General features: G+C 37.1%; 1 protein-coding gene and 1 long non-coding RNA gene across 2 annotated transcripts; one reads left to right on the forward strand and one right to left on the reverse strand.

Annotated features, from left to right (window-relative positions):
• Positions 1-657: 657 nt before the first annotated feature.
• LOC123274134 lies at positions 658-12,533 on the reverse strand. Its single transcript, XR_006511451.1, has 3 exons — positions 12,523-12,533; positions 9,417-9,419; positions 658-738 (listed from the first exon to the last, which is right to left on the reverse strand). It is a non-coding gene; the product is annotated as an uncharacterized LOC123274134 (long non-coding RNA).
• Positions 12,534-21,513: 8,980 nt separating this feature from the next.
• LOC123274131 lies at positions 21,514-23,235 on the forward strand. Its single transcript, XM_044741629.1, has 3 exons — positions 21,514-21,913; positions 22,079-22,356; positions 23,035-23,235. The coding sequence occupies exons 1-3, from the start codon at positions 21,622-21,624 to the stop codon at positions 23,233-23,235; spliced, it is 771 nt and encodes a 256-aa protein (XP_044597564.1). The 5' UTR covers positions 21,514-21,621.
• The last annotated feature ends 120 nt before the right edge of the window (positions 23,236-23,355 follow it).

The following is a 23,355-nucleotide window of genomic DNA, read 5'->3' on the forward strand; positions in this document are numbered from 1 at the left end:
TTAATTCATTATAGAGAATTGCGAGAGGCTGGCAATAGCCTAGTCGGCTCGGTGCCCGCTTTTGGAAAGAGTGGGACCCGGGTTCGATGCCGGCACGCACCAATATTTTTCAGTAATTATAATTAAAAAATATGTGCGTTACATTGCCAGCCTCTGCAAGTGGCAGAGATAGCCGGGCGGCACACGTCTGACTTGGGCGATCACCCAGTTAAGCTACAACTTAACTGGGTGACCACTCTAGTCAGCGTTGGCTAGCACGAGGGATCTCTGCACACTAGAAGAAGGGCCTAATGCTCCAGTGGTCTATAAGGAAGAATTCCTTATCAATCACTGTAGACTTAGCCCAGCTCTGACTGTACTATCATGGGTTTTCTCTGTGGTTTCCCCATGATTCTGCTCCAATAGCCTGAGAAGGTTAGGTTCAGGGTGAATACGGTACAGAAAGCACAAGTCGGGCCACAGCCGCAAAATAAAGAGCAAATGTAACGCTATGTATTGTGCAAATTGCAAATATCCTGTAAGGACATGCAATGAAATAAACTGTTAGTTATAGAGAATTGCGTATGACTCTATCAAGTACTATATCTATAAAATTAAGCAAAATAATTAATTAAAAGTAACAATGGGCTTTCAGACCTGACCATGTCTGATCAGGCCTGACCATTAGGGTGTGTCAAAATGTATCTTCCTTGATGGACCTTTTAAAATTGGAATTTTGAGTTCTGCTTTTAAAAGCAGCTCTGTTTAGGCCTTTCCTAAGATATTTTGGGGTGAAACGATAAATTTGATTTTCATAGAATTTTTTAGCAGGAGGTTTATTTGGGCACTTCCGGCCGAGATTTGGATTTTCAGGGGAAGTGCCCAAACTAAGCTCCGGTTAAAAATATATCAGTTTCTATCGCTTTAAAACTAAAAGGCTAAGCAGAATCAAAAGGTCCATGACACATTGATCACTGTCTGATCAGGCCTGATCAGGTCAATTCATGCCTGATCAGGCATGGTCATTTTTTATGCCTGATCAGGCCTGAAGACTCATGCCTGTTCATGTCTGATCATTTTTTCCCGGGGTATCATTACTGGTTATGTAAACAAAAATTTTACTCTTGATGCATGAGTCCAAGCTTTTCCTAACTCAGTTGTTAATGACCCTATTAATGCTCCTCGTGACGATGATATTTTAGATGTGTTGCAACCTATTTCTGGTTTAAAAATTTCAAATCTAACTAGTAATAATGCAGCTGATAATTTAATCATAAGTGTTGACAGTAAAGTTAATAATTGAACTGCAACTAAAACTATCATCAGTACCAATTTATAGTTTTTTTTTGTTAGCAGGTCTCGAATAGTATTAATTATGCTTATTTCAACAGTAATGGCTTAACTAAAACTGAATCTGAAACATACGGCAATCAATCTTCAACAACTTTTTGTTTAGTTCCACGCGCTGATGACTCATTGAGGAAAAATGATCATGTTTGACAAACAAACGCTACTAGTTTCAGTATTTATCATATTTTTACTAGGATCACTTGGAATTGATCGGTAAAGCCGTTTAAAAGTTATTCCATAAAAACAACATCAGCGTTATGTAAAAAAAATTACTTTTTTCTAAATTTTTTGTCAACAATTTTTTTTCTCGAACCAATGAACCGATTTTGACGTTTTTGGAGCCGATTAACGAGGTTTTCGACAGTTAAGAGCTTATCAGTTTTTATAATCGATCGGTAGAGCCATTTAAATGTTATTCCAAAAAAATCACATTTGAAAAATATTTTTTTTGTAGTTTTTTTAAGATTTCTCAAAATCTTCCGGTCCAAATCGGACCAAATTGCAGTTAAAATCTAAATTTGGTCAAGCCCTTTTACACACACACATACACACACACGGACATATTGACAACATCACGGGAAACGGAAGCGGATCCAGGGAAGCTTCCTGTGACCTTAAAACATCGAGATGTGATGGAAACTCGAATTTTACAAAACGTGGTGAAACCTATAACTTCCTGACTTCTGAAAATCTTCGATATCCTTAGCAGGAAGTGAAAAAATTCACGACTAACCAAATGATGTAAAAAACTAAAAATATTCTGGACGAAAATGCTAATACATTCAAAAGACTAATTATATCGAAATTACTTTATTCATTTTGATACTTAGTAACAATTTAAGAAATGTAAACAACAATTTTTTTACAGAAATGAAAGAGTGAAATAGCATTTTTCAGTAAAATTCAAGTTCCTGACCAAGATCCATGAGTGACTTATTTTAAGTTTTACTTTGATAGGAAAAAATTCTATACTGTTTTGTAGAGAATTTCCAACTCTACGATTCCCAGTTGAACAATAAGTATCAATCAATTAATGTTAATAGAATCGAAATGTGAAATTATATTTCTTAATGAAATTTTATTATTTTACCAAGAGTTCGGTGTAACTTATTTTGGTCTGACCTGGGCTAAAAAACATCTTTAAACTTTATTGTAACAATTTTTTTTTCCATAATTCTGATCTAAAATTCAAGCACTAACAAGTGTTCGGGAAAAAATATAAAAATTGAACTATATTTTTTTGTGGAATTCAAATTAGTAATCGAAAACGAATCATGATTTTTTTAAGCTTGTCGTCAGTAAAAGAAACTGATATACTTTTTACAATTTTTTTTCCGTAATTACCATCAGAAAGTAAAGGCTTAACAGATCAATACAAAAAAATAACAGAGTAAATCCGAATATTTGATAAAATTTAAAGTTTTTACCGAACTCATTTTGTAATTTTTTTGAGTCATCTGAATAAAGAATCATTCTATATTTTCTGGTAGAGAATATTTTTTCCTGTAATTACCAGCTGAGTGTTGAGCATTAAAAGGTCAGCGAAAAAAATGACAATAGGAAACCTAATTTTTTTTGAAATTTGAAGTTTCTTGACCAAGATCATTTATTACATTTTTTTAACCTTGACAATAGGCAAAAAAATATTCTGTACTTTGTTGTAGAGATTGTTTTTTTTTTCTATAATTACCAGCTTAGAAGAAATCCTAAAAGAATAAGTGTAAGATAGTTGAAAATTTTATTTTGCAATCAAATCCAAGTTTTCGAACGAAATCATTTTGTAACATTTTTTTGGTCTTGTTTGAGTGAAAAATTACTCAATACTTTCTTGTTAAGAATATTTTTTCCTACAATTACCAGCTGAGAGTTAAGTTTACATCAGTCATCAGAAGAAACTGACGATTGGAAACCTCAGTTATTATTAATTTTAAGTTTCTTGACCAAGCTCATTTTATAACTTTTTTTGGGCTTGAGTACGCGAAAAATAATTCTATAATTTTTTATAGAGAGTATTTTTTCCTATAAATACTAGCTAAGAGTTAAGCTTCAATTGATCAGCAGAAGAAACTGACTATGGGAAACCTCAATTTTCAGTAAATTAGAATTGAATTTGCGCGCGCAAGCGCGCGCCTGAATGTGGAGTTTACTGCTTATAATATATTCGACCAATCACATGACAAATAAATTGGTCTCAACATATACTATAACATAATTCTTATAACAATTTATATTAGGATTTCGATTTTCTTGACGAACATCATTCTGGAATTTTTTGTAGGCTTGTCTAGACTAAAACATAATTTTATACTTTCTTAAAAAATGTTTTTATATGTCATTACCAGCTGAAAGTAAAGCGTAAAAAAGAAAATAGAAAAAAATTGAAATTTTTACCTTACACTTAAGCGACATCTAAGCGTCAACTAAGCGACACATGAGTGACGGTTAAACGGAAATTCGAGGACATCTAAGTGACACATGAGCGACAATTGTGCGACTCTTACATGACATCTAAACGACACTCACGCGACAGATGTGCGACACTTAAATGACACCCAAACGACACTTTTGTGACACAAGTGACAGTTAGGTGACGTCGGAGTTACAACTTAGCAACACATAAGAAAAACCTAAGCTATACTTGGATGACACCATAGCGGCCCATAAGCACATAAGTGACACTTCAGCGATACATATTGCCACACCTAAGTGACTCATGTGCGACACTTGAGCGACATCTAAGCAACACCTAAGCGGCGCATGAGTGATATTTACGCGACCACGCGATAACAAGCGATACATAAATAAAATTTAAGAAACACTTTAGCAACACTTGAACGACATCTAAGAGACACTGGAGCGACATATAAGCAGCACATGTTCATAAGTGACACATATGCGACACTTGAGCGACATATGTGCGACACCATAGAGACACTTGAGCGACACCCTAGAGACACTTGAGCGACACCATAGAGACACTTGAGTGACACCATAGAGACACTTGAACGACACCATAGAGACACTTACGTGACACATCAGCGACACTTGAGCACAATATGTGCGACATTTGAGCGACACATGAGCGAAACAGAAGCGACAGGTGCGTTACTTACACGACAAATGCGCAACACGTTAGCGAGACTTACAAGACACATGTACGACACTTGATCGGCATCTAAGTGACACCTACATGACACTCGAACTACACCTGAATGACAATTAAGTGATACTTGAACGACACATAAGCGACGTAAGTGACAGTTAGGTAACGCTTGAGTCATAAAAAAGCAACACATATGCGACACTTGAGCGACAGATATGCGACATTTGAATGAAACTTGAGCGACACATGTGCGACACATGTACAACACTTGATCATCACCCTTAGTGACGCCAATGTAACACATTAGAGACTGTTGTGTCAATTAAAAGACACCTAAGCGATTCATGAGTGAAGCGAACGCGTCACCTAAGCGACTTGTGCGATACCCAAGCGACACACGTGCAACACTCGTGCGACAACGAAGCGAAACTTACGTGACACTTCAGCGACACTTGAACGACACATGTGCGACATTTGAGCGAAATATGTGACACTTGAACAAAACATGTGCGACACTTGAGCGACACACATATGACACCGGAGTGACTCATGTGCGACACATGTTTGACATTTCAGCAAATCATAAGCAACATGTGCGTCACTTACGCGACGGATCTGCAACACGTTAGCGACATCTAAGTGGCACATGTGCGAAACTTGATCGACACCTAACTGACACCTACATGACACTCGAGCTACACCTGAATGACAATTAAGCGATACTTGAACGACACATAAGCGACGTAAGTGGCAGTTAGGTAACGCTTGAGTCATAAAAAAGCAACACACATGCGACACTTGAGCGACACACTTGCGACACTTGAGCGACAGATATGCGACATTTGAATGAAACTTGAGCGACACATGTGCGACACATGTACACTTGAGCATTACCCTAAGTGACGCCAATGTGACACATTAAAGACGTGGCAATTAAAAGACACCTAAGCGATTCATGAGTGAAGCGAACGCGTCACCTAAGTGATACTCGTGTGACATACGTGCAACACTCGTGCGACAACGAAGCGACACTTGAACGACACATGTGCGACATTTGAGCGAAACATGCGACACTTGAGCGAAACATGTGCGACACTTGAGCGACACACATACGACACTTGAGCGACTCATGTGCGATACATGTTTGACACTTCAGCAAATCATAAGCAGCATGTGCGTCACTTACGCGACGGATCTGCAACACGTGAGCGACATCTAAGTGTCACATGTGCGATGGTTGAGTCAGTTAAAGGACACCTAAGAGATACATGAATGATGCTAACGAGACACCTAAATGACACTTGTGCGACACCTACGCGAATCGTGCGAAAATTAAACGGCACCTAAGTAACACTTACGTGACACATCAGCGACACATATACGATACATGTACAAAACTTGAGCGTCACAGGTGCGACACATGCACGACACTGAAGCGAAAGAAAGCAACATGAGCGTTACTTACGCGACGGACATGCGACATGTAAGCGACACCTACGCAACACATGTGCAACACGTGATCAACATCTCATCAACGACTATGTGACACATTAGCGACTGTTGTGTCAATTTAAGGACACCAAAGCGATTCTTGAGTGAAGCTAAGGCGACATCGAAGTCACACTTGCGCGGAGTCTACACGATAAACGTGTGACACTTGAGCGACACATGTGCGACACATGCACAACATTTGAGCGAAACATTAGCAACATGTGCGTTACATATGCGACGGATGTGCAACACGTTTGCGACACGTACGCGACAAATGTGTGACACTTGATAAACACCGAACTGACGCCTATGTGATAAATTCGCGACTGATGTATCAGTTAAAATACACCTAAGCGATCCATGAGTGATGTTAACGAACACCTAAGTGATACTTATGCGACACCTACGCGACACGTGCGAAGATTGAACGACACCCAAGAAGCACTTACGTGACGCATCAGCGACAGATATGCGACACTTGAGCGACACATGTACCAAACTTGAGCGTCACATGCACGACACTTGAGCGAAAGTTAGCAACATGAGCGTTACTCACGCGGCGGACATGTGACACCGACGCGGCACATGTGCAACACGTGATCAACATCTAATCGAAGCTTATGCGTCACATTAGTGACTATTGTGTCGATTAAAGGACACCTAAGCGATTCATGAGTGAAGCTAACGCGACACTTGTGCGACGCCTACGCGACACACGAGTAACACTTGAGCAACACCAAAGCAACACTTACGTGACACTTAAGCGGCACATGTGCGACATTTTACCGACATTTGAGCGACCGATATGCGAGAATTGAGCAAAACATGTGTGACAGTTGAGGGGCACATGTACGACACTTGAGCGAAACATATGCGACACCTACACGACACTTCATCGAAAGCTAAGTGATACTCTAGCTACAACTGAGTGACAATTGAGAGATAATTATTCGATAACTAAGCGGCACAAGTGAAAAGTAGGCGACGCCAGAGTCACAATGATGCGCCACGTAAGCGCCACGTGGGGGACACTATATCGACACCTAAGCATGACATTAGCAATGGTTGAGCAAATTAAAGGACACTTAAGCGACTCATGAGTAAAGCTAACGCGACAGCTAAGTGACACTTGTGCGACGCCTACACAACAAACGTGTGACACTTGAGCGACACATGCACGACACTTGAGCGAAACATAAGCAACATGTGCGACGCATGTGCAACACGTTTGCGACACCTACGTGACACATGTGTGACTTGATAAACACCGAACTGACGCCTATGTGATAAATTAGCGACTGATGTGTCAGTTAAAATACACCTAAGCGATCCATGAGTGATGCTAACGACGGACACATAAGTGACACTTGTGCGACACCTACGCGACACGTGCGAAAATTGAACGACACCCAAGCAGCACTTACGTGACGCATCAGTGACAGATATGCGACACTTGAGCGACACTTGAGCGACACTTGAGCGACACATGTGCGACACTTACATAACACACCAGCGACACATGTGCGACAATTCAGCGGTACTTGTGCGACATTTGAGCGACACAATTGCGACACATATGCGACACCGGAGCAACGATTAAGAGACATTTGTTCAACAACGGTCTGGCGCAAGGGACACATTCGCGAAACCTGAGTGTTACCTATGCGACACCTATATCTCACATTAACCCTTTGGTGACACTGAGGTTGCATCACTCTTATTGCAGAGAAAAATTTTTTTCAAAAATCGTAGCAATGATGTAAGCATCAACGTATCCATATGAAAATAAGTCAAAAATAAATTTTCATTTTTCACGCAATCTAATTTTTTGACTAAGCCACATGATTGTTTTCTTTTTAACTTGTCTATGCTAAATAACGATTCTGAATACTTTTTCGAAGAGAATAATATTTTCTATTATTACCAGCAAAAATCTTGGCTCCAGAAAAGAGATCGTAGGAGAATGAAAATTTTATTTTTTACCAAAATCCATGTTTTTAACCGAAATCCCTATGTAAATTTATTTGGGCTCGAAAAGGTAAGAATCATCTGATACTTTTTTGTTGGGAATACTTTGTTCGGCAATTATCATCTACAAGTTGAGCTTATACAGGTCAGCAAAAAAAATTACAATGAAAAACCTTATTTCTTAATAAATGTCAAGTTTTTTACCGAACTTATTTTATTCTTTTTAACTTCCCGCTAAAAATCTCAGATTTTCAAAAATTAGGAAGTTATTGTTTTCACCCCGTTTTGCAAAAATCGAGTTTTCATCAAATCTCGAAGTTTGAAGGTCACAGGAATCTTCCTGACTATCCCCGCGAGGTTGTCACTATGTCTGTATGTATGTGTGTGTATGGTTGTGTGTGTGTGTGTGTGTGTGTGTGTGTGTGTGTGTGTGTGTGTGTGTGTGTGCGTGGGTGTGAGTGTGTGTGTGTGTGTGTGTGTGTTTTTTTAGGGAGGGGAATCCTTTTTACGGATTCTAGGCATAGCTGTTTGGCCTGGATATGTGGCGACTCGACGCAGCGTCATACTAAAACTCGACACTAACGTCCCTACCCACTAAACCCTAAACCCCTTTTCCTTCTTTCCTCTAATCCCTCATGGAAACCGCCGTCAGGCATTACTTCGTGAAGGGAGGATCTAGCTACTGCTCTTCCTTCTGGTGGCTAAGGTGTTAACTACCTTCCTTCTATCTTCTGCTATTTGCTCTTTTTCTTTCGGTGGAACGCAAGTCTTTAAGGACTTCTGTTGCAAACGTATTGGTAGCGTTCCAGGCAGCTTCTGATGACAACATTGCTTCTACTAGTGAATCTGGTTGTATTCTCTGGTTCAGGATCCTCTCCAGTTCTTCACGCTGTGGATCGAAACGAGGACATACAAAGAAGACGTGCTCCGCGTCTTCAGCAGCTCCTGGGCAGGACGGGCACTCCGAAGAGTCATCGTGCTTAAAGCGGTGTAGATACTCTCGAAAACACCCATGTCCCGACAACATCTGCGTAAGATAGTAATTGACCTCACCGTGATTCCGGTTAAGCCAAATGTCGACCCGAGGTATGAGACGGTGCGTCCACCTACCCTTCTCTGCAGCATCCCATTGTAGTTGCCATCGGCCTATGCTCTTCTGCCGTTCTTCAATTCTAAGTTCTTCAGGGCTCAGTGCAGTTGACCTTTTTCGTTGGTACAGGGTCCGCCTTTCCTCTGCTAGAACTCTAAGAGGTAGGGTTCCAGCAATGACGCACACTGCTTCTTCTGATATAGTGCGAAAGGCACTAGCTACTCGTAGGGCACTCAGTCGATATACTGGTCCAGCCTTTCTCCATGATTCTTGCGTCTTTAATGCGTCGGCCCAAATGGATATTCCGTAAGTGAGCACCGATATGACTACTGATGACAATAATAGCCTCCTGCTCTGTTTTGGGCCTCCGACGTTCGGCATCAGTCGTGCGAGACTAGCCCTCACTACTGACGCTTTGGCACTGATATGTTCCACTTGCTGCTTGAAGTTGAGTCGGGCATCAAGCATCACTCCCAAATATCGGATATAAGGTTGTGATGTGATTTCTTGTTCGCCGACTTTCAGCTTAATGATCTCTACCACTTTTCTGCTGGTAATAAGCACTGCCTCAGTCTTGTGTTGCGCTAGTTGCAGGTTCACTGCGTCCATCCACCGGTCAACGCGCTCAAAAGTGAGATCGAACATATGGTTTATCTCGTCAAGGTGTTTGGCAACAATCACTATGGCTACGTCATCTGCATATGCTACGAGTTTGACGTTTCTTGGCAGAGTTAGTCTTAATAGACCGTCATACATAATATTCCACATGAGCGGGCCTAGGACTGAACCTTGTGGTACACCTCCAGTAATATCATACTCCCTCGGACCGTTCTTCGTGTCATACTTCAAGACCCTATTTTCAAAGTAGCTTGTTATGATCTTAAGAAGGTATTCTGGTACATTCTTCTCTTGGAGGGCCTGCATGATGCATTCCCAATTGGCGGAGTTGAATGCGTTTCTGATGTCTAGGGTCGCCACCAGGCAATACTCTTTCGTTCCACCCTTCCATCTGGTTCCTGCGATTGCTTCCTTGGCCGTATCAACAACCAGTTTGATTGCGTCCAGGGTTGATCGTCCTTTCCGGAATCCATACTGATTGTCTGCCAGGAGTGGGTCGACTACTGCTTCAATTCTCTGGTGAATTATGCGTTCAAATATCTTACCCGCTGTATCTAGCATGCAAAGTGGGCGGTAAGATGACGGTTCATCCGGTGGTTTCTTCCCTTTAGGTAACAGTACCAATCGTTGCTGTTTCCACTTATGCGGGAAAGTCCCCTCCTTAAGGCATGAATTATAAACGTCTAGGAATAATGTTGGAGCTGCCTTTATGATGGTTTTCAAGGCTATATTAGGGATTCCATCCAATCCCGGCGCTTTATTATTCCATACACGGTTACAGGCCTCCAGCAGTTCTTCTTCAGTGACAGGTGGAGTGTCATCCAGTTCGCCTGGCGTGAACTGGTAATCGAAGTTGCGTTGCTGTGGGAATAGTGCAGTGACGATTTTCTGGAGAAGTTGAGGACACGTAGGTGATAGCATTTGTTGTTTTTTTAGGTGGGTCATAACCACCTTATAAGGCCTACCCCACACGTCTTTATCCACCTCGTTGATGAGCTCTTTCCAGCATTGTCTCTTACTATCCTTGATAGCTTTGTTCAATGATCAACGGGCTTTTTTGTATTCTGCGACCAGCTCCGCAGAGTTAGGTCGTCGATAGCCACGCTGGGATATTCTTCTTTTCTTTAGACACTCTTTCCGAAGAATACTGATGTGGTCGTTCCACCAGTGCACTGCCGGGCGTTGGCTTATGCTGTGTTTCCGGACCATACTGGCGTCACAGGCCTGGACAACTCTTTTCATCAGGTCCTTGGTCATTTCTTCTGCGGATCCAGTAGTAATCGGTTCACTATTAAGGGCTATTACCAATGTGCTTGTGTCAAAAGGCTTCACTTTCCATCCAATGGTATTGAATGACTTGATTGGTCTTCTTGTATTCCGGTCATGTGATATTTCCCAGAGAATTGCCTTGTGGTCACTGGCTGTGTAGATATCCATCACCTTCCAGTCGTATTTCCCACTGATGAGGCTGCTGCTGACGAAAGTGAGATCTACGATAGAGCTTGCTTCTCCTTTAGTATAGGTTGGCGTATCACCACTGTTGAGCTGGACTACATCTAGTGTAGAGAAAGCTTCTAGGAGTGCTTTTCCTCGCGCATTTGTCTGCTTGCTGCCCCAGTCTACTGCCCAGGAGTTGAAGTCACCGGCAATCGCGACCGGATAGTGCTGCTTGGCGTCCTCGGTCAGTTTGTCCAAGAATTCAGTGAATTCAACAATGGATAGGCTAGGTGGTGCATAACAGCTGTAGAAACGGATGCCGTTTACTGTTGCTGCTACAAAGCCGGCATTATCATTGTTAACTACACTCTGGAAGGGATGCTTACCACAAGACCAGATGACAGCCTTGGTGGTGCTGTCAGATTCCCAAGGCTGGGTATTCAGGTATCTGTATGGCTCTGCTATCATTACTAAGTCTAACTCTAGTTCTCTTGCTGTTTGCATAAGCAGATCATGTGCAGCTTCGCAATGGTTTAGGTTTAGCTGCAATATCTTCATGTCTGTTTGTTTGTTATCTTCTGGAGTGCCTCTTTAAATACTGGGCACCTGGATGCGCCGGCATGATGAGCCGAGTTCTCCGCACTTTGATCCGCGCATAATACACATTTCACTGGGTTTTCGCATTCAGCAATCTTGTGTCCCTCTTGTCCGCACCTAATACATAGCTTAGACCGATCCACATTGCTCTTGCACTGGGATCCAAGATGTCCAAAGTGCCAGCACTTGAAACATTGGATTGGTCTCCTCGTAGCTCGGATTCGGCAGTTGGCCCAGCCGATCCGGACTTTACCGCTTCCTGCCAATATCTTCCGCGCTGCAGCTGCTGGTAGTGTCACAACAGCTGTCTGAGTACCTCTGTAGGCCTTATGAATCTTAATTGTCCCTAGTGGTATCTCGCAGGTTTCTCCGATTTCCGTTTGCAAGGCAGTCTGAATATCCTCCTTGGTTATGGTACCGTCAAGATCTCGGATTTCGACGTCTTCCTGTGGCCCTTTGCAGATTACCTTTGCGTCTTCTTGGAGGATGTCCGCGATGGTCTTCTGTAAGGCTTGGCCTCGGTCAGCGCTCTTCCTCGAAAGCGTAATCAGCAAGCTCCCGGTCCTAGTTCTTTGGATCTTATCCACTGTAGTACGGACCTGTTCGTCAGGGACGTCCTGCTTTATTCGCTTCAGAATTTCAGCATACTTTGCCGTCTCTGCGGGGCGGATGATCAGTGCGTCCGGCCTGATCCGTTTGCGCGGTTCTTTCCGATCAGGCTCTGGCCTGGACTTCTTCGGCGGTTGCTTCTGGAGCTTTTCTACTGCTTGCTCTCTCTTGGACTTCCTTGACTGGACTTTTTGCCATTCATTCACCTCCTTTTTGCCGCCGTGCTGTGGAACGGCGTTTTGTGGGGGACTTGGTTTAAGGTCCTTCTTCTTCTTTGTACGGCTGGTCATTGAGTCTGGGGAATTTCGTTCTTTCCTTTTCCCGGGCCTGATATCAGTTCCAGTTTCCTCTCCGTCTTCAACAACTGACTCGACGTCACCCTCGCCACCTGTGTCCATCTCCTCGACAAACGTGTCGGCTTTTGCTGGTGAAACCGCTGTCACACTCGTCTTCATCACGATATTACCGTGTTGTTGTTGGATCTCCTGCCATTCTTGGTCCAGTTTGAACCTTCTCAGGGCACTGCAGATGTTCGTCGACTTCGACTTGATCTCCTTGTGGACATTTTGCTTGGTTTGGAGAAAGTCCTGCAGTCCACTGACTAGCTTCTCCAGATGTGCCAGCGCATCTGTCCTCTTCATCTTTGCACTAAGTAGCAGTGCGTCTTGCTGGGCATGAGGCCCTTTTTCACTCTTGTTTGTTTCCTGTGCATTACTCATACTTTTTAATTTACCAGCGCATCGTACGGAGTGGAGCGGGTTGCCATAACTAGGAACGGGTGTACCCTCGGAGATAGTACTCCTACCCCAGTTCCCTGAGGCCTAGCCGACACTTAGCCAGTCCCGGAATACACGGACGGACTAGACTCGCTCGGAGCGGTGAAGATTCCGATCTCTAACACTCACTGCGTACTTCCTGATCAAGGCCCGAAGTGGCTGGCTCCTGATCCACTGCTGCAACTTACACCTCGGTAGAGCAAGCTCACATCAGCCGTGGCCTGCATCGTCGGAAACTACGATACAGGTTCCGGTCACTCCCAGTGGGTCACAGCAGAGAACGATCGTCTTGTTAGGTCAGTTAGTGTGACCAACCCATTAAAGGGGAGTTTTGTCCACGGGAGCGTATTTTGTTTGGTTATTTTGCTTGGCTCCTACCCGCTGTACCTCATCAACTAAGAGATTAAGTGTCATCCAAGGACAGCGAGCGTTCTCCCATCCGCTCGGGGATACGCGCCCGGTAGCAGTATCTCTTCTGCCCCGAGTGTGTGTGTGTGTGTGTGTGTGTGTGTGTGTGTGTGTGTGTGTGTGTGTGTGTGTGTGTGTGTAAGTATGTGAATCGCTTATAATTTTTGAACGGTTGAACCGATTTCATCGCGGTTGGTGCCATTCGAAAGGACTTCGCCAAACTTACACAGTAAAAAATTTTGCGTCATTGCGTCAAAAAACTTAGTGTTAAAAATTTTTGTGTTAAATATTTAACACTTTTTTGTGTTGATTTAACATTTATTGTGTTAAATTAACATAAAAAAGTGTTAAATCAACACAATAAAGTGTTAAATATTTAACACAAAAATTTTTAACACTAAGTTTTTTGACGCAATGACGCAAAATTTTTTACTGTGTAGATTTCCTGAGAATTTGAACCGATTCGGACCGATAGATTTTAAGAAATTTAGAAAAATCTCAAAAAAAATAAGAAAAAAATCATTTTTGAAAGTGGTTTTTTTGGAATATCTTTTAAACGGCTCTATCGATCAACTTCAAAAACTAATCCGCCCTTAAGCTTGAAAAACCACGCCGATCGGCGCTAATCCGGTCAAAATCGGTTGATTCGTTCGAGAGATAGCGTGAACGAAAGAAAACCGAAAAAAGTGTTTTTTTCACATAACTTCGTCATTTCTTCTCGGATCGTTTTTGATGATATACAATAATTTCAGAGCTTAAAAAATCGCGTCGATCGCCGCCAAAAACGTGGAAATCGGTTGATTAGTTCGAGAGATATCCTTGACGAAATATTTGGAAATAAGGATTTTTTCAACATAACTCCGACATTTTTTAGAATAACTTTTAAACAGCTCTACCGATCGATTTTGAAAACTGATCAGCTATTAACATCATAAAACCACGTCGATTGCCACCAAGCTGGTGAAAATCGGTTGATTCGTTCAAGAGATATCGTGAACGAAAGAAAACTGAAAAAAGTGTTTTTTCGGGATTACTCCGAAATTTTCGGTTCGATCAATTAAAACCTGAAAATAACTTATGAGGATAATAAAACTGCGTCGAATGGCCTCAACCGCGTGAAAATTGGTTGATCCATTCAAAAGTTATTGCGGTTTAAAAATTCCAAAAATAGTGTTCTATGAAACTTCTATCAGACTTTTGAGCTGGGAGAGCTCAAATGTATAGAAATATTATTTTTTTGAACTCAGCGAGCTCAAAATATCACATAAATTATATTTTGAGCTCAAAAATCTCAAAAATGTCATAAGTACAATTTTAAGCGCCCAGGAATGGAATTAGCGGGAAGTTGCACGGATGGCCTTTAGGGTGAACCGTTTTTCTAATTTTTTTTTTTGGGTAGTTAGAGCAAAAAATGCTTCTAGATTTTCTAATAGAGACTATGTTTTTCCATATTTATCAGCAAAAAGTTAAGCCTAATAGAGAAAGTGTAAAAAAATTGATTATATTTCTTTAAAATTTTAATTATTTTGTGCACGATCATCATGTAATTTATTTTTAGGCATGACTACTCCAAAAGTACTTCTATCCTGTTTTGAAGAGGATATTTTTTTCTATTATTACCAGCTAAGAGTTAAGCTTTAATCAGTCAACCAAATAAAGTGAGACCATTTAGAACCAAATTTTTTAGGAATATAGAAGTTTTTTCAGACATTATATTTTAACTTTTTTTGGGCTTATCTGAGTAGAAAATACTTGTATACTTCTTTGTAGAGAATATTTTGTTTCATAATTACCACTTTAAAATTAAGCTTCAATAGGTCAGCAGAAAAAAATCTCAATGGAAAACTTAATTTTTTAGTAAATTTCAAGTTTCTGACCGAAATTATTCTGTAACTTTTTTTGGGCTTGTCTGAGCAAAAAATACTTCTAGATTTTCCTTGTAGAAAACATTTTTCAATATTTAACAGCAAAAAGTTGGGCCTAATGAAAAAAGTGTAAATAAATTAAAATTATATTTCTTGTAAATTTTAATTTATTTGACCACGATCATTTTGTAATTTATTTTTGGGCATGACTACATCAAAGTACTTTTATGCTGTTGTGTAGAGAATATTTTTTTCTATAATTGCCAGCTAAGAAATAAGCTTTAATTAGTTAACCCAATAAAGTAACGATTAAGAACCTCATTTTTTAGGGATATCGAAGTTTTTGTCCGACATTAATTTCTAACTTTTTTTAGGCTTGATTGAGCAAAAAATCATCTGATACTTTTTTGTAGAGAACATTTTGTTCTATAATTACATCCTTAAAGTTGAGCTTTAATAGGTCAGCAGAGAAGAAGCTAAGGGGAAAATCTAATATTTTAGTAAATTTCATGCTTATGACCGAAATTATTTTGTGACTTTTTTGAAATTGTGTAAGCGAAAAATACTCTTGAATTTTCTTGTAGAGAATATGTTTTTACATATTTATCAGCAAAAAGTTAAGCCTAATAGAGACAGTGTAAAAAAATAAAATTTTATTTCTTGAACATTTCAATTTTTTTGAGCGCAATCATTTCGTAACTTCTTTTTGGGCATAGCTCCACCTAAAGTACTTTTATGCTATTGTGCAGAGAATATTTTTTGCTATTATTGCCAGCTAAGAGTTAAGCTTAAATCAGTCATCCAAATAAAGTGACCATTTCGAACCTTATTTTTAAGGAATATCTAAGTTTTTGTCCGACAATATTTTCTAAATTTTTTTGGGCTTGTCTGAGTAGAAAATACTTGTATACTTTTTTGTAGAGAATATTTTGTTTTATAATTACCACCTTAAAGTTAAGCTTAAATAGGTCAGCAGAAAAAAATCCCAATGAAAAACCTAATTTTTTTAGTAAATTTTAAGTTATTGACCAAAATTATTTTATAACTTTTTTTGAGCTTGTTCAAGCAAAAAATTATCTGATACTATTTTGTAGAGAATATTTTGTTCTATAATTACCACTTTGAAGTTAAGCTTAAATAGGTCAGCAGAAAAAAATCACAATGGAAAACCTAATTTTTTAGTAAGTTTCAAGTTTTTGACCGAAATTATTTTGTCACTTTTTTTGGGCTTCTCTAAGCAAAAAATACTTCTAGATTTTTTTTGTAAGAAATTTTTCCTTCCATATTTACCAGCATAAAGTTGAGCCTATTAGAAAAAGTGTAAAAAAAATTGAAATTATATTTTTTTTTGTAAATTTCAATTTTTTTGAACGTAATCATTTCATAACTTCTTTTTGGGCATAGCTACATCTAAAGTACTTTTATGCTGTTGTGTAGAGAATATTTTTTTCTATTATTGCCAGCTAAGAGTTAAGCTTTAATCAGTCAACCAAATAAAGTGACCATTTAGAACCTCATTTTTTAGGAGTATCGAAGTTTTTGTCCGACATCATTTTCTAACTTTTTTTGGTCTTGTCTGAGTAGAAAATACTTATATACTTTTTTGTAGAGAATATTTTGCTTTATAATTACCACTTAAAAGTTAAGCTTAAATAGGTCAGCAGAAAAAAATCACAATAGAAAACCTAATTTTTTAGTAAATTTCAAGTTTTTGACCGAATTATTTTATAACTTTTTTTGGGCTTGTTTGAGCAAAAAATCATGTGATACTTTTTTGTAGAGAATATTTTGTTTTATAATTACCACCTTAAAGTTAAGCTTAAATAGGTCAGCAGAAAAAATTCACAATGGAAAACCTAAGTTTTTAGTAAGTTTCAAGTTTTTGACCGAAATCATTTTGTCACTTTTTTTGGGCTTCTCTATGTGAAAAATACTTTTAGTTTTTTTTTGTAAAAAATATTTTATTCCATATTTAGCAGCAAAAATTTGAGCCTATTAGAAAAAGTGTAAAAAAATTAAAATTATTCTCTTTTTTGTAAATTTCAATTTTTTTGAGCGCAATCATTTCATAACTTCTTTCTGGGCATAGCTACACCTAAAGTACTTTTATGCTGTTGTGTAGAGAATATTTTTTTCTATTATTGCCAGCTAAGAGTTAAGCCTTAATCACTCAACCAAATAAAGTGACCATTTAGAACTTCATTTTTTAGGAATATAAAAGTTTTTGTCCGACATTATTTTTTAACTTTTTTTGGGCTTGTCTGAGTAGAAAATCATCTGATACTTTTTTGTAGAGAATATTTCGTTCTATAATTACCACCTTAAAGTGAAGCTTAAATAGGTCAGCAGAAAAAAATTTCAATGGAAAACTTAATTTTTTTATTAAATTTCAAGTTTCTGACCGAAATTATTCTGTAACTTTTCTTGGGCTTGTCCGAGCAAAAAACACTTCTCGATTTTCCTTGTAGAAAACATGTTTCAATATTTACCAGCAAAAAGGTAGGCCTAATAAAAAAAGTGTAAAAAACTTAAAATTATGTTTCTCGTAAATCTCAATTTTTTTGGCAAAGTTAAGTTTGTAATTTTTTTTTTTTTGGACAGTACTAAACATTAAATACTTCCATAATGTTTTGTAGAGAATATTTTTTTCTATAATTGCCACCTAAGAGTTAAGCTTTAATCAGTTAACCAAATAAAGTAACCATTCAGAATTTCATTCTTTAGGAAAATAGAAGTTTTTAATCGAGATTATTTTGTAAATTTTTTTGGGGCTTGACTCGGCGAAAATCATCAGATACTTTTTTGTAAATAATATTTTGTATCATAATTACGGCCTAAGAGTTAATATTATATAGGTCAACAGAAAAAAATGACATTAAAAAAATTAATTTTTTCGTAAATTTTAAGTTTTCGACGGAAATCGTATTGTAAATTTTTTGAGCTTGTTCGGGGAAAAAAAATTTTATTTTTTCTCGTCTTGGCTAGGTTAAAAACTATTTCTATACTTATTCATGAAACATTTTCCTCATCTATTTTTCCTAAATCACTTAAGTAGACAAATCAACTATTTTTATATCCACTGTTGTCTACCAGACAAGGTTTAAAATCCGCTCCTGACTTGCTTCTCTTTCTTTCAGCCTAATTCCTTACGCGGAGACTGCTTGCCCGATTTCACGAAAAATCATCTGAAATTTAATAAAACATCACTGACGCATTTCATTTATATAGATCCTATTGGATTTTATGTAATGCAAATATTTCACATTATCCTCCACTTGTGATTTTTATTATAGTTTTGTCCTTGATATCAGGTTGTGTTGTTTAAACACACGTGTTTTGCTGCCAACCTCACTTTTATTTTGACATATTTTATTTTTAAAATATAGTATTAGTTTAAGCGCTTGAACTTGCTCGCGATCGTCATTTTGCTTGTGATTATTACTTTAGATTCGCTTTATTTTTAAGTTTAATTGTTGGCCCGAACTTCCAGGCCCTGGTAATAACACTTATAATCACTACTCCATTATTAATATGAACATTCTCAATCATCACCTATCACTTAATGCAGTGTATAATCTGTAATTGATGAAAGAGAAAATTTTATCAGTGACATTCATTTATATTTCGACATTTCTAATTGGTTTACAAATCTGTACAGATAACGTAATCGTCAGTTACTTCCATCGTATGATCAAGTTATATTGTCACTGAAGTGTCAAGTAACTTGTATGTAAAATAAATAAATTTCTATGACTTATGTGTTTGTACACGTATATACATTGATTTAAATTGAATTGGCATTGGAAAAAATACGATATTACCAAGACTACGAGTGCCGATGCAGTTTCTTATTTTATAAATGTTAAAATTCTAAACGACGTCATAGTCGCTCAGAGGCAATTAACAATTTTAAGATAAATTTGATCAATCTACATCCAAAAGTTCAGGAGAACTTGTATACTTTATTCTGTAAGTATTTAGTTTTGCACATAAAAGTTATAATTTTTAATAACAATCATTGGTATAATTGTGGTGATAATACGAATTTCAATAAATATTATAATAATTTCAATTATAGATGATTACTCATAACATGTGTATTTACTTTTAGATACGCTCATATTTTTCTAATTTCTGAAGTTAAGGATTTGCTAATCTCAAGGAAGTAGCGTTATTATCTTCAGATATAATTAGTTAGATAGTAGGTAAGATAATTTTCAATTCTATATATCATGATTTTATTCGTCCATTTTTATACCATGAGTAATTGATGGATTTTAATATACATCACTATTATTGATAGTCAAAGTCAGCTTTAGTTAATTTCCGGATTTTCTTTTAATCTTCGGATTTTCTTTTAATCCGAAATTCATAATACATTCATATATGAGGATTTTTAAATTATCGAGCATTAATTTGACAAATTCAAAGTTGATTATTTGTTACTAATTATAAGACTAATTGCCGCAGCTCTGTCATTCAATTATCGTTCTTAACGACATCACAACTATGATTAAAATTCTGTTCATAATCTTATTCTTTGACCACGTAAAATATCTCACATTCATGAATATATGCTTACTTAATTGTCTTGTGACGCTTCTTTATTGTACATATATATTGAACTTAATTTTAATGCATACTTTTTATGTTTCAGATTCCGAGGGAAAACGGTACAGTAATATCTAATAATCCAAATTTAGACCTAGAACAGAACTTGACCAGAAAAGAAAAGAGACGATAAGGCTACAGAAATTTTTTTCTTACTATCAGAAATGAATATTAAGATCGTTACATAAGAATATACTAGAACATCAACGCCAGTACCAAGAAAATACCAAGCTACTTTAAATTATACAGTATATGAATTGAATAAGAATGAAATTTAAATGAAGTGATAAAATCGTACAGACATATATCTTTGTAATAAATTAAATTGTTTATTATTTTTAGTAACTGTTAAGAAGACACGAATTTACCCAAGTCCGCTGAGATCTATTTTTTTATATATCTAGATTATTATTATTATGGCTAGTGAGTTGGCGTCGGTCTGCGCGCCGCTCGACGGCGCATACGACTCCTCTCCCCTTTACTCTCTATACTTTACTTTATATCTTGTACTCTTGGCGGTACTACGTGCAGCCACGTGCATACACCTTATAATTATTCTTTTACGTTCTTTTTGTATTATTACAATATTGTTAATTATTCAAGATAACATATTATCATTTATTAATCATTTAGAAGATAAATAAAGATTCGTTTAGATTATTTAATATAAAACTGTGGTGTTGAATTAATTCACTTCCTCACAGGTTATTGAGGTCCAGTGCACGCTCACACAGCGTTTGTGATTTTATTTATTAAAAATATAATAAGTTTTGTGGAAGTGACTTATTGTAAGGTAAGAGTATTTATGAACATTACTTTAGAAAATAAAATCTACAAAAATAAAATAAGAAGATAAGACGAAATTAATAGATGAGTGAGTCATGCATGCACCTAAAAGATAAAACGCAATAAATACGTATTAATAGACGATCAATTTAGACAACTTAGAAAAAATTGACAAATATTTATTTGTTTAATTAAATAAATTTATAGATTTCTGAAAATAATTTTCAGTATATTAGATTGTGACAAAGAGATTAACATTGAGTAGATTATCTTTTGTTTTATGATGAAATAACTGGTGAAGCCGGTAGGCGCGAAAAATTTCAAGATGTCGGACAACGGCGTCATCATAATAACAGTATATAAAAATCACGTGTACTACAACAATATTTTAGATTACGATGTTTTAAGATGATTTGAATTAAATTTTAAATTTAATTATGAATCTTAATAAATTCTGAAATAAAACAAAAATGTATTTGGACATGTCATTAATATTGATCAATATAAAATACATATCAAAATATTTCGGTAACTTGAGATATGCGATGGTTGCGTTCGGCATCAAGTATCTTATAGTTTGTGAGGTTGTTTTGTTTGCATAATGTATCCCGAGTGTGTGCGTGATCAACCGCCTTCAACGTTGTTTCATTGCTGTGCGTGAAACTGGCACGTTGAAATAGGTGTGCATACTCGAGGTGGTGCTGTGTAGATGATCAAACTTTGCGTTTCAAATTGAAATGAATTGCAGTGCGTTCATTTTAATTTAGAAGCACGAAAACAGAATTAATTATGAAGAGTATCTGGTATTAGACGAATAGAATTTTAGAATATTAATAATAAGAGATAGATGAAAAATTATTAATTAGATGATAAATTATTAATTAAATGTATAATTAATTAAATTTAAATTCTGTTTCATAAAATCCGAAATAGATGTCAGAGTCGGAAGAAAAGGCTCAACTGGTCGACTATGACAGCGACGGAAGTTTTGAGAAAACATCATCTGATCTAGAGAATGTTGGACAAAATCCAATTTTAAAAATCAAAATTGAGAAAAATATGGGTACCCTTCATAGTCTGTCACAATTCCGCAAGGGATTAATTCATTCAACAGTTAATGACAATGCAGGACCATCAAAAACAACTGATGAGAATAAAGATGAACAAGAGTTACAGGTTAAGATGAATAATTTCTCAACACCTGTCGAATCAGACCAGTCGACAAGTGAGTATTGACTATAGAATAATTTAGAAGCTGTAAACTAAACTAGAAGATACACTCTAAGAAGTATAAAAGTGTTTAAGAATAGTTAGATGAGGCCTATTTAGATATTAAGATGCTTAGATGTGAACAAAATTCCAGATACTAATTAAGATTATATGTTTACAGATATAGAAGACGATAATAATAAAAATAAGAATGAAAATACCAAAGCCAAGATTGTCAGCTGTGAGAAAATGGTAATGGTTGGTAGCAAAGAATTTGGAGATATGAAGATGCTGATGGTCGAGTCCAACAAACAGACTCGCGAGATGTCAGCAACACTCGGTAGAGCTGCGAAACGATTAGAAGAAGTCACTCACGAACTAGTTAAAGCTCTTAAAATGACGGTAGATAGGCGTAGAGCAGAGCTAGATCGGGAGAAGGCTAAAATAGAAGCAACTAAGGTAAAAGATTCACATATAGTTCCTAATATCCCAGATAGAACACAATTAGAATCTACAAATGGGAATAACAATATTACTAGAGAATTGAACTTGGTTAAAGATGCTTTACTGTTAAATCAAAATAAGATTAATATTAGAAGAGAATATAAGTTAACCCAAAAATCAAATTATAATATTTGGTTTGATTACTTAAAATCAGAACTAACTAGTTGTGATTTATTAGATGTAATAGACGAAAATAATAGTAATGAAAATAATTTACCAAATTCAATAATCCATAAAAGAAAATGTCTGGTTAGAGATATTATTATTAATCATTTAGATGAAGATTATCACAAGAAAATTCTTGACATTTCTGAACCTGTAGAAGTCTTAAAGAGAATCAAAGCTTGTAGAAAAGAACAGATAAATCTTACTCCAAGCTCTGTTAGGAAAAGATTGTATTCAATTAAGATGAAAAAGAATGAAAAGGTCAATGATTTCTGTGAAAGATTTGACCAAATCATTAGAGAATATGAATCTTGTGGAGATGGGGAACAACTAACTGAGCAATAAATTAGATCTGCGTTCTATCAAGCTATAACCCCAATAAACTCTCAATTAATGTCCGCAGATTTCATTAAAAGGTCTCATTCAAAAAAGATGACAATAAATGAAATGAAATCTTTTATTCTACAGCTAGAAGCCGAGAAAAAGACCAACGACGGAGAAGAGACAATTAAAGCTCAGACTGCAAAGTTTGACGGCAAGAAGAACTGCCATAGATGTGCCAAACCTGGACATAGAATTGAAAATTGTCCCCTGTCAAAAGATTTGTGGTTCTGCTACTACTGTCAGGAGATAAGATCTCATAAAAGGGTTCAGGAGTCACAAGGATAGCAGGATCAAAAGTAAAATTATAAATAATAATAATAATAATAATAATATCCAAATTTAGAGGTAAACTAGACAGACAGGGAACTAATAGGGACAGACATAATGTGAATTCTAAACCATATA

The sequence above is a fragment of the Cotesia glomerata genome, unplaced genomic scaffold, assembly GCF_020080835.1.
Source record: "Cotesia glomerata isolate CgM1 unplaced genomic scaffold, MPM_Cglom_v2.3 scaffold_23, whole genome shotgun sequence".
Lineage (NCBI taxonomy): Eukaryota > Metazoa > Arthropoda > Insecta > Hymenoptera > Braconidae > Cotesia > Cotesia glomerata.